The sequence below is a fragment of the Wolffia australiana genome, chromosome 1 (genome assembly GCF_029677425.1).
Source record: "Wolffia australiana isolate 7733 chromosome 1, ASM2967742v1".
In the NCBI taxonomy this organism is placed as follows: Eukaryota; Viridiplantae; Streptophyta; class Magnoliopsida; order Alismatales; family Araceae; genus Wolffia; species Wolffia australiana.
The window spans coordinates 17,730,287-17,742,722 of NC_135835.1; the positions used below are offsets into that span (position 1 = coordinate 17,730,287).

The following is a 12,436-nucleotide window of genomic DNA, read 5'->3' on the forward strand; positions in this document are numbered from 1 at the left end:
TAAGGCAACTAAAATAATTATAGAAATCGCTTCAACTGGAAGAAAAAAATATGTTGGTAAATGAATTCCAATCTGTTGAACATTACTTGTAAGGTCTTGTTATATGATGTGGTTTGATTTTTTGGTCCAAATAAACCCGTGCCATGTTGTAGTTGGAAGAGTACTAATTTGTAAAAAACCGAATAATGGTAAAAACCAGGATGTCTTCTGGTTTTGGCAATGGATATAAGGAAAGTGGCAAAAGGGAAATGACAGAAAATGATTTTCAGTGGTTCTAAATAACATTACAAGCAGTATAAGAGGAGATGGGCATGATCCCAATCAGGGCACTGATATTTTATGGTCAAGAGGGACAAAAGGAGCTAAAAATATAAGTATTGGAAAATTATCAGACATAAATATCCAAAAGAATATAAGAGCAATGTAAGAGGATATGTGCATACTCCAATGCGTCAAATGTTTTTTTCTTATTTTTTCGAGTGACAAAATGATAGTGGCAAGTGAGATGAAAAAAATCCAAAGTATATAAACGAGAAAAATAAGATCCCCATCAGAAAAGGGACGGCTCTAATTATCGCAATAGAGGCCATAGAGAAATAAACAGAAAAGAGGAATGAAAAAATCAATTGTTCAATATAATGTAGATTGGACATTAAGGAGAAAAAATAAGAGGACTACTTGTCTCAGTGATAGAGAACATAGTATAATATGTGCACACTCCCACAAACGTTGAATGTAAAATATAGGGAAGATGGGTAATATCCAATGTAGAAAATAAGACTATTAATTATTTTATATTTTTTATGTCTTGGTAAAATTGCAAATGTCTTGGTAGCCTATCACACTATTTGTATTTTAATAATTATTAATAAAATATATTAATTATTATGCATGTGCAATGCTTATAATGAAGTCTTAGATTGTATGAATTTATTAGTGAATTATGATGATATCAAAACTATTTTGGGAATGGATAAAAGGAAGGAAGTAAAAGTGAGATGACAAAAAATGTCTTTCAATGGTTATAAATAATGTAAAAATCAGTATAAGAGGGTATGGGGAGCATGATCCCAATCAAGACATTGAGAATTTATTGTTGAGCAGCACAAAAAAAGTCAAAAGATAGATATTGGAAATGATCATACGTAAATATCCAAAATTATAAAATGAGCAATGTAAGAGGAGATGTACATTATCCTAATGCATAAAAAAAATTCTTATTTTCTCAATTTACAATATGATTGTGGCAGGTGAGATGAAACGGAATACAAAATATTCAAATGGACAAATAATTAGCAAAATAAGATCCCCATCAAAAAAGGGAGAGTTTTAATAATGGCAATAGGGGCCATAAAGAAAGGAAACAGGCAAGAAATATGGAAAATTCAAAATTTTCAAAATACCGTAGAATGGACACTAAAGAGGAAAAACAGGAGAAATAAGGCAAAAGTTGAATGTAACATATCATGTTGTCCGAATTGTCCTCAAACCATTCAATATGAATGTAACATATCATGGATACGCAAAGGAGTGGACTATTGTGTTTTGGCTGTGACTTATGAGTCCTTTATCACCAGATTCAGACAAGCTTAGTTTGGATGCAATAAATTACATAAGGTTTATTGAATGGTCAATATTGGATTGTGTATCCTCAATATAAGAAGACACTAACTCAAGGAAGATGGAACAATGGATTCATTAGTCCACTGTATCGGTCCTAACTAGGATTACCAATTAGTGTTTGATAGTTGACCATACCCTAAGTCATCCGTGGAGTGTCACACAAATGATAAATTATGCATATATGATAAGTAATTAAGGAAAGGCTCCATGAAAGGTTGATGAAACCCTTGTATCTTCTCGAACATGTGATTTATCTTGGCACCTCAAATGTAGATGAATCAACCGCATCCATTGATCAAATCAAAACCCTATTCAATCAAATGACATGTGCACAGATTGTATCCATGCTTTATCAGTTTTTCTAGAAAAGACGTGTTGAGCTGCTCAAGTGTACATCCTCTAAACATGTCCACGCAATCTTGAGCATGTTGGATCTCCTCCTTTATCTTATTGGCTTCGTTATGGTTAGACCAGTATTGTTATGCCGACCTCATCACATCATGAATGGAGAGGAGCAAAGAGAAGAAGGAAGAATGTGGGCAGGCCCCTAAAAAAATATAGCCTGGGTGAATTGTGTAACGGGACTTCCCCTCCTTCTACTATGTGAGAATTAACCCAATCAATAAAATCCCTCAACTTTAACTATATCTTTCAATGTCTAAAAAACCATTTTCATGTGACCCTCTAGGCCTATATATTAGTCTAGTTGAGGATTCATGCTGCCCATTAACCTTTATTAAGTTTCCAAATTAACTATCTATATCATCATGTAGATTAATCAATGACATATTGATTCAACCTAATCGATAGGTTGAGTCTCTAGCCCTTGGAGTGCCAAGTACACCTCATGTTCTAAAAGATAAAAAGGAGTGCATTGACTCACCAATGGTATCTATCTTTGATTATTGTATATGTATTGTGTTTCATCTTCTTGATCCTCTTAGGGTGACGTAGGGCAAGCAAAATTATCAAATTCTCCTTAATGATCGATGTTAGAATTTATGTGTTTGGGTATCATAAAAAAAACCTTCGCTGTTATTATACTACCTTGGAATAGGACTTCAACTCATTGTATTCATTCAGATGTATCCTATTATACCAGCGGAAGAAAATCCTATGGTGTCTAATAATTTGTGGATTTATATGTATCAATTTACTATTTTTTTTCCTTAAAGAGTACCCATTATACATCCTTAGTTTATCCACACTAATGGACGTGTGATCAGCCATAATTATCATATTAGTGAGACTAGATAATGTTATACTACTGGTCTATTTAGAAATCCTTCTTGAGAATCCTTTATATAAAATATGTTTAATATATGTATTAAAAACTAGTAATATCTGTATTATGACCTCATCATACTTAACTTAGTTATTGCATGTATTCATGGACTTCGTTATCTACATGTTGAAAGAGATGTGGAATGTGTAATTGGTGATAACATATATTTTTAATGGATTTATCTGAACATATTTACATGATCATTTACATTAAATTAAATATATATGCATGTTATCAAGCTTAAAATGATTAAATTTATTTTTAGCATGATATCTTGAATTTTAGGGTTTTTTGTTTGACAAAATACTAAACGAGAATAATTTTCTGAGTCAAAATATGATTTTTCCTGAATTTTTTGACATTATATTCAAAAATATATGAATTTGTAAGTCTATATATTGGTTTATATTTAATCTAATACTAATTTTTTAATGTTTTTAAGCCCTTAATTTCTGCATTGCCACGTGTTTACATTCAATTCGTGAAATGGAAACCAACCCACTTTTAATGTTAATGATAGGAGACAACCAATCATCAAACGCTATTAATGATTAGTGTTAGGCAATCATTGTTTGCAGACCGTTATGGCATCGCAAGTTACAATGCCATAATGACATTTAATGATTAATGTTTTCTTTTCTTAGCTTTTTCAGTGCAAGATGGGTGACCTAATAAAAAAAGAAGATCTTTTTTCAATAAATGCTAAGCAAAGACCGAGGCTCAAACTTTGTAAAAAAGGAGTTCTTTAATAGTTTTGGCTGGTCAAAATTTGAAGTTATCCCATGTGTAATAAAACACCTGGGGCCTAGTGTACATGTAGTTCCAGGTGAAATATTCTTATTGACTTTAAAAGGGGAGCGCTGACGCGCCGCCACATTAGCTGGACATATTAAATAGTATATTTTAATATTTTTTAGTTATTTGTTAATTTTGTCTTTTTCCAAAGGCAACATGGGGTACGACTAGAGCTGTCAATCAAGGATGACATAGGGTAATCCGAGCCAATGATTGCATTTAATGTGACAACAAGACAAAACCCCAACAGAACAACATGACGTCATTGACCAGGACGAAGAGAGAGAAATCTTTTGATTAAATCAATGTTTAGGAGTCCTCCAATTTCAAGCTTGATATCTGACGATCTAGAACTCTAGCTGAGCTAAAATTTTAAATATTTTTTAGATTTTTATTTTTTCCTCTATCTATCAATATTGTTGGATCTGAAAATTGAGCTCCCGAGCTTTATAAAAAACATACTTAAGCTCATTTCCTCCTAGTGAGGTAGACTGAGAGAAAGTGAAGTTTTGAAGGTCCATCAAGGTTTTTCCTGGTGTCTTTAGTGCTTGGAGAGAGACAAAGAGAAGTGGGGAGGTTTATATGCATAAGGAAATTCATTGATCTTGACAGAATATAGGGATCTAAGGTTAGCCTCTTTCCTTAGATTGATTATTCTTCAACACATTTAGGTATATCATCTATCACTCCCATCCATCCCCAACATCAATCATCATCCATCGTAGTCCCTATCTATCATCTTCCACCATCCACCTCTTGTGTCACCTACACTTTCATGAACTCGTCATGTGTTCCCCTCTTCTTGTGTCTAAGAAAGCATTTCTACCCCATTTGAATCCTCACCCTACGTCCATTTCACTACCTTCATCGCCATGCACCACACTCTTGTCTTCATGATGTATTGCCTTCCCATCTTCTTATATTCTATTAAACCCTGAGTTAGTAAAATTTAAATCATTAAACCCTAAATCAGCTTCTTCTTATCATTAACCCTCAAATCGTCTCACCGCCATCGCTTATATCTTCCTTCATCCTAAGATTGAGATCCTACTCACTTGATCATGATCCGTTACTGGTATGGTATTCATCATGTCTTCCTAAATTTATTGCTACCTCTGTCGTGATCTCTATTTTCATCTAGTTACTATCTCTTACACTATATATAATCCTTTGCACCTCTATAATTTACCCTATTCAAGAACTATTTCCCTGAGATCCGTTCCGTGCCGAGATGACCCTTGCTCATTCCTATCTCGATAAATTATTTAGGAGTGAAGGTTTATAAGTATTTTTTATCAAACTCAATTTCACAACTATGTAGATTTTACCCTAATTAATCAATTGGCTCATTTTTTGGCCACATATATTGACATAATTGTGTCAATTGTGCATGTATAATCCTTATTATATGTGAATATCAAGTGAAGACTAGTGTCAAAATCTAATTGATGTTCCTAGTTGTAATAGTCATACAGTTAAAAAACTTTATAATATTTTTACAGCATCGGCCAAGAGTTTGAATTTATTATATTTATTGTTTTCTATCTCCTCTCAATGCAGTAGAAGAAGGTCGTTTCTCTGCAGCGCAACCATTTTCACCATTGTATTACTGTATCCAACATATCAACATTTGGAATCTATTACGTTATCAAACTCGTAGATCATTGAAAAATAGAGCTATCAATTTATCACATGTCCTTGGTGTCTCCAATGAAGGAGCACTCACACTATCGTGACATGGTGTTCATCTGGTTGATGATTAATTGTGATACAATCTAGAGATTCATATGGTACAATTGAACAAAGTATTTTCCTGTATATCACCCACTATCATTCTGTGTGTCAACACAAATGGATACAATATCAGCCATCCCAATCAAAAGAGAAAAAGCATATTGCGATGGTTTATCTGAATAATGAAATATCATATTGAATTTTGAATTTATATTAATGTTTTAGACACCTTTATAAATGAGCCCTCTTTCGTAACTTAATCAAATTATAATCCTGTCATTGTTATATATATTTATGGACTTCATCATTATTATCGTAGATGAATAACAATGATTATGAGTCGCATTAAAGAGCTTGAATCATAAATAACAGTGATTGGCTTGGAGATATATAATTCCATCAAGTGGTCGTGATGATTTAATTCCATAACAAATATCGTAGTGAAATTTTGATATATTCCAGGACAAATATTCATTTTTTTTTACCATACACGCGGATGATGTCTGTTCAGAATTATTTGGCATCTTCTTTTTCAAGCGTCTCAGATGAGCTGGCATAGTGTTATATTATTGTGCAACAAAGGACCACTTATATTATTGTGGCATGGTGTTAATCTGGTTTATAATCCAATCTTCATTTACAGCGCCTGCTATCAAACAATGTGTAAACACAAATGGATAAAATATCAGCCATTCCAATCACATGAGCAAGAACCGATAGTGATATTTTATCTGAATTACTAAATATCTTATTGAATATTGAACGGATATGAATGTTTTAGATGCACGTCTATAAATGAGCACTCATTCATAATACAATCACATTATAATGTGGTCATTGTTATTTATATTAATGGACTTTCTCATTATCATGGTAGATGAATGACAATGATTATGAGTCTCATTAGAGAGCTTGAATGATATAATTGGAGACATATAATTTCATCATGCGGTCCTGATGATTTTTTTCCTCAACAAATTGCGGTAAAAAATTAATATATTCCAAGACGGATATGTGTTAATTTTCACAATGTATGTGGGGGATGTCAGTTCATAAATATTTGACATCTCCTCCTTGTTCAAGCTACTCAGATGAGCTGGCTCACAAATGACTTTACAATTATCTATCATATTTGTACATCTGTTTGATTGCATAAGCCACGGTAACCATAGGAGCCATCCATAGATCCATTTTAACTAATTTCAATCATTGTGTGCAGGATCATCATTAGTAATATGATCCATGATTTTTCTTGTTGACAACATCCATTGAAATGTGCGACCCGCGACCATTTCCCTTCGAAAAACATACATCAAAAGCCTAATAATAAAGTATAAGTGGGACATCCATGATATCTGGATCTGACTTATTTGGCTGATTAGAAGGGTAATATTCTGGTAATCACTAGACTTGCATTTCTGGTCTTCTTCCTCTTTTCATTTAATACCAACATTATATTCATTCTTTAACAAAGAAAATCATTAAAACAAATGGTGTGCATACCGATTATCAGTGAACACAAAACTGTAAATAAGAGGGAGAAACTTAGAATTATCACACCCGAGCATAGTTCTGAAAATATAAACTCGAATAAATTTGACCAAAACTACCACAATTACAAACTCTAATAACATCCTCTTCTAGACTCTTCTTTAGACACGTGTGGGATCCAACGGTCAGGATTTCACGAGTGGAGCTGGTTTCCCGCGCGTTCTCGTTCCCGCGCCAAATCAAACAGGCCCTAATTTTTGTTCGGCGATACAGAACTCCAGATAGACGCCCTTCTGGATCCGATTTCTACAATTTCTCCAATTCAACTGTCGAGCGACGCAAGATCGAAGATTTCGTTCATTGAGAAGATCTTCAGTCGTTGCCGCAAGGAGCGCATATCCATCCGAGCGAAGATTAGGTTTTGATGTTGTTTGGGATCTATTCTGTTCGTTCTGAGCCTTGAAATCCTGCGCAAACGATGGCCGGTGAGCCAGAACTGGAGTCAGAGCTCTTCTCCGGTGTTCATTTTGTGCTCTTTGGGTTCGATTCTGTCTCGGAGGCGCAGGTTTAACACTTCCTCGTCGATTTCTTTTATTACTTACGTAGTTCCCGAATTTCTTCATGGAATTGGTGTCATTGGTGTCGCAGTACCGATCTGAGCTTGTACGGAGGGGTGGCGTCGACGCGGGCCGCTACGATGAGACGTGCACTCATGTCATCGCCTGCGGTCGCCTGCATGTATTTTCCTCAAGCTTCAAAGCACAAGCATTCGTTTGTTCTTATCTGGACGCCGGAAATTTTTATCATTTTTTTTGGGTTTGCAGGATGATCCCATCTGCGTTGCGGCGAGGAATGATGGGAAAGTACTCGTGACAGAGCTGTGGATTGAGGACAGTGTGGACTTTTCTGAGCTCGCCAATCCCGACCGGGTCAGTTGAATTGATTTAAATCCAGTTCTGATTTGCAAAAAAAATCATCCTTAAAATATGATCTGCCGCAAGGAAAGGAAAAAATGGATCTTGAGTATCATTCTACAACACATTTGGAAAAAAAACGCTTGAAAAGCTAATGCAAGCATAGCCATAAGAGTGTACATGGAGGACAAGCCAATCAGACAGGCTTTCGATAAAAAAACACATGATAAACTCAATTGATGGAGCTCTTTAGCTCTTATCTGATTTTACATAAAATTACCCGAAACCATGAACATCTGACGAATTAAAAGTAGTGCGGAGAAATTAGCAAAGGCTGGTGTTTGTGTTCAAACTAACTCACCTCAGAATGCGGGTTGTATGATTTGAAAGGAACTGCGTGGCGCTGATTTGTGTGAGCATTGGCGAATTCCTTTTTTTCCCATCTAATTCATACCTGTTTGAATTCTTGAGCACATTATAGTATCGAAATGATTTTGCAGTCTTCATTTGGTTATTATTTTGCATCATGTTTCAGTAATCTGTTTACAGTAGGCACAGACCAACTAAGGAGGTTTCTGAAATAAATTATTTATGACCGAAATATGCATTGGGATCTGATACCATATTAGATTCAGTGCTAAAACTATAGCTTTCTCACTTTTTTACTTTTCGCTTAAGAACAGTAGGCACATACCATATTCACTTTTCATCTTTAAGCAGGATGTCGTTCTTCAACATTCATGCTATCTATCATCATGGCAGCTTTCTCACATTATCATTCGTCAGGGTTTTTTGTAAATTTCTTTAATTCGCTGATTAACGTCTGCTCTGTTGCCCTTATACCAATATTCAATGTTAGTTTCTCAACGAATTTCCCTTTCTTCATTCCAGATTTTATACAAACCCGTTCGAGACTTAAATGGGATTCCTGGAAGTCAATCAATGGTCGTATGCTTGACCGGTTACCAGAGACGAGAGCGTGATGATATAATGGTATCTTCTTTTGCCAGGGATATTTTTTTCACGAAATATATGATTCAACAATATTTTACTTATGCCTGGGGACGAAGATTATAAACCATATTCTTTCTTCATTTGCCTCTCCCGTCAAAACGATTCAGGAAGGTTTTTTTCTCGTATTCAGAAAATGGTAGACTTGATGGGTGCGCAGTTCTCAAAGCCTTTGATAGCGAGCAAAGTCACTCATCTTGTTTGCTACAAATTCGAAGGTACGTTAATTCAAAGACCGGGCACTAGTTTTTTCTCTGACGTACTCGTCGTTATTACCTTCTTCAACCCTTAATCAGGTGAGAAATATGAACTTGCGCGAAGGGTTAACATAAAGCTTGTCAATCATCAGTGGCTAGAAGATTGGTACGTTGATATTTTTCCCTGATTCATTCTTATCAGCTCACGCCTCCTTATATAGATTACGGTTGTCTTTATCCTTTATAGCTTGCGATCGTGGAAAATCCTTCCAGAAGATAGCTACAATATGAGGTGAGATCTGTTATCATACGCAGATTTTTGTTCTTGCTCTCATCGGTTTGCGTTTAATGCACTACCGTAGATAGGTAATCTGAATTTCCTTCTTTACATGACTCTTCAGTTACTCATTAATGCCTAAACTTTTGACACTGAAAAACTTAATAACCCAACTTCATCTGAAAGTTAAAATTTTCATTTATACCGACTCCTCTCCACAGCGGCTGGGAGTTGGAAATAATGAAAGCCGAGGCCAAGAACTCGGACGACGAGTCTGAAGAGTGCTCTAGGCTTCGATCAGCAAGGAAGAGAACAGCCACATCAGAGAACACGAACAAGCAAGAAGCAACGATCAAGCAAGAAATTGTGGGTCCGTCAGAAACTCTAGACTCAAAATCACTACCCGGCCCATCAAACGAAAGGAACTCGCCTATCAAAGATTCAGTCACAAGAGAACTCATCAACGAAGGCGACAGAGAAACAAAGAACATCATCAAGGAAGATACCTACAGTGAACTGTCTCCGACTTCTTCTAGAAAAGGCTCGTCTGACATAGCAAAGCCAAGCTCCGGAATTGTTATAGAACCAGTTGCTCAGGAAGATCACGATCAAAGATCAGATCTTAAAGATGGCCAAAGAAGCATTCCGCAAAAGAAAAATGGGCCTGTTTTTTCTTCCAGGCCAATCAAGACGGGACTTAGAAAAATTTCAGGGTCGAGTGTCCGAAAAGTTCTTCCCGATGCTACTCCTGACCTGATTGGAAAGTCTCCAGATTCAAAGAAATCTGATGAACAAGGAAGAAATCCCTGCTTAAGTGGAAAATCTCCGGTTCTTCTAAGTTCCTCTGCCAGTCCGAGCTCATCACATCAAGATTCCGAGCATGGAAACGGAACAGCGAAGAATCTGGGACATGTATCAATTGAGAAATCCGACGTGTCGGTTTCTGATTTGCCGAAGAGCCCCCCTTCGAATCCCAGTGGAGGATCTCTTCCGATAGCTCGTGGCAAAAGAGTCGTCGCAAAGAGAAAACTTAGCAGCTTGAGCAAAGATAGCTCTGTTCTTTCCAACACTGTCACAACAGAGGACCTGAATGATAAACCCAAGATCTCTCCCCAGTCCGTCAACCAAACGTCATCCACGGATGACGCGCAGAAGGAAAACAGGTCAACGAAAAGTCAACTGAAAGAAGACTCTTCGCGATTCATCTTGAGCGGGCACCGTCTACAGAGGAAGGAATATCAGCAGGTGATCAAGCGTTTGAAGGGTCGGCTTTGCAGAGACTCCCACAACTGGTCTTACGACGCGACCCACTTCATTGCTCCGGAGCCGCTTCGCCGGACTGAGAAGTTCTTCGCCGCCGCCGCCTCCGGCAGGTTAGAAAAAGAATTTCCAATTAAGATTAGACAAAAAAAACCATTTTGTCATCCAATAAAATTTTACAATTTTTTTCTCAGATTCTGGAACTTCTATGATTCATAACATCTATCAGTTCCTGGTCCCCGCACCGGACTGAATTGGGATCCTGCACTTGAATTGTCATTGCCTAATTTTTTAATGGCTCTGATTATTTAATCTGATTTTTTATTTTTTTGTCCCAGGACGAAAAAATCATTATAGGATGAGACAGGAACTCCCCATTATGAGTTTTTCTCAAAATGTTGAACTTCTATGATTCAGAACATCTATCAGTTCCTGGTCCCAGCACCGGACTGAATTGGGATCCTGCACTTGAATTGTCATTGCTTAATTTTTTAATGGCTCTGATTATTTAATCTGATTTTTTATTTTTTTGTCATGGGACGAAAAAATCATTAAAGGATGAGACAGGAACTCCACATTATGAGTTTTTCTCAAAATGTTGAACTTCTATGATTCAGAACGTCAATCATTTTCCATTCTGATTGATTATACTTTACTGATTCTGATTAATTTTCCTGTAGGTGGATTCTCAAGTCGGATTATCTAGCGGCGTGCGGCGCGGCGGGCAAGTTCTTGGCCGAGGAGGAGTTTGAGTGGGCCGGTAGCGGGCTGACCGGAGACGGCGCCATCAGCTTGGAAGCCCCTCGTAAATGGCGTCTCCTCAGAGAGAGAACCGGCCACGGCACTCTCCACGGCACGCGTTTTGTCATCTACGGCGAATGCATTGCCCCATCTCTGGTGAATTATACATTTCAAAAATCCGAGTATAATCCCCTGGTGAATTATATATTTCAAAAATCCGAGTATGATTCCCTGGTGAATTATACATTTCAAAAATCCGAGTATAATTCCCTGGTGAATTATACATTTCAAAAATCCGAGTACAATTCCCTGGTGAATTATACATTTCAAAAATCCGAGTACAATTCCACAGTTCCCTGGTGAATTATACATTTAAAAAATCCGAGTATAATTCCCTGGTGAATTTTTTTTCATGCAAGTTTTTAATTTGTTTAATTTTATAGGACACGCTGAAGCGGGCTGTGAAGGCGGGGGATGGGGAGATTCTGGCCACGTCACCGCCGTACACGCGGGCTTTGGAAAAGGGGGTTGACTTTGCGGTGATCAGCGCGGGGACGCCACGTGGCGATCCGTGGGTGGCGGAGTTTATAAGGCGGGAGATTCCTTGCGTGGTGGCGGACTATCTGGTGGAGTTGGTGTGCAAGCCGGGTTATCCTTTGGACCGGCACGTGCTGTTCGGCACACTTACCTGGGCCGCCGACTCCCTCGCCAGGCTCCTTAGCGGCCACCAATGAAAAACATCTCTCTACGTCTTTCTCTCTCTCTCTTTATGTCTCTTTCTATGTCTCCTCTCTCTGTCTGTCTGTCTCTGTATCTCTCTCTCTATGTTCTACAATCCCATTCTCGATTGATTTCTCTCTCTTTATCCCAGTCGCTGTTTATCTCTCTCTATGTCCCAGTCTTTTTATGTCTCTCTGCGTTGTAGTCTCTCTCTATCTCTCTCACTATGTCTCAGGGTCACTTTATCTCTCTCTGCGTTGTAGTCTCTCTCTATCTCTCTCACTATGTCTCAGGGTCACTTTATCTCTCTCTGCGTTGTACTCTCTCTCTATCTCTCTCACTATGTCTCAGGGTCACTTATCTCTCTCTGCGTTGTAGTCTCTCTCTA

The 12,436-nt window shown here is 37.3% G+C and overlaps 1 protein-coding gene across 1 annotated transcript; it reads left to right on the top strand.

Annotated features, from left to right (window-relative positions):
• Window positions 1–7,172: 7,172 nt before the first annotated feature.
• Window positions 7,173–12,185, top strand: LOC144709310 (transcription coactivator). The gene is made up of 10 exons (XM_078582832.1): window positions 7,173–7,493; window positions 7,577–7,666; window positions 7,753–7,857; window positions 8,734–8,835; window positions 8,987–9,071; window positions 9,150–9,216; window positions 9,298–9,342; window positions 9,549–10,700; window positions 11,268–11,484; window positions 11,772–12,185. Exons 1-10 carry the CDS (start codon window positions 7,407–7,409, stop codon window positions 12,060–12,062), a joined length of 2,241 nt encoding a protein of 746 aa, XP_078438958.1. The 5' UTR covers window positions 7,173–7,406; the 3' UTR covers window positions 12,063–12,185.
• The last annotated feature ends 251 nt before the right edge of the window (window positions 12,186–12,436 follow it).

Bases quoted from the DNA above. Each gene is read 5' to 3' on its own strand.
- LOC144709310 (XM_078582832.1), top strand. From the start codon at position 7,407: ATGGCCGGTGAGCCAGAACTGGAGTCAGAGCTCTTCTCCGGTGTTCAT. The intron at 7,494-7,576 runs GTTTAACACTTC...TTGGTGTCGCAG, and splicing joins ATTCTGTCTCGGAGGCGCAG to TACCGATCTGAGCTTGTACG. The intron at 11,485-11,771 runs GTGAATTATACA...TTAATTTTATAG, and splicing joins AATGCATTGCCCCATCTCTG to GACACGCTGAAGCGGGCTGT.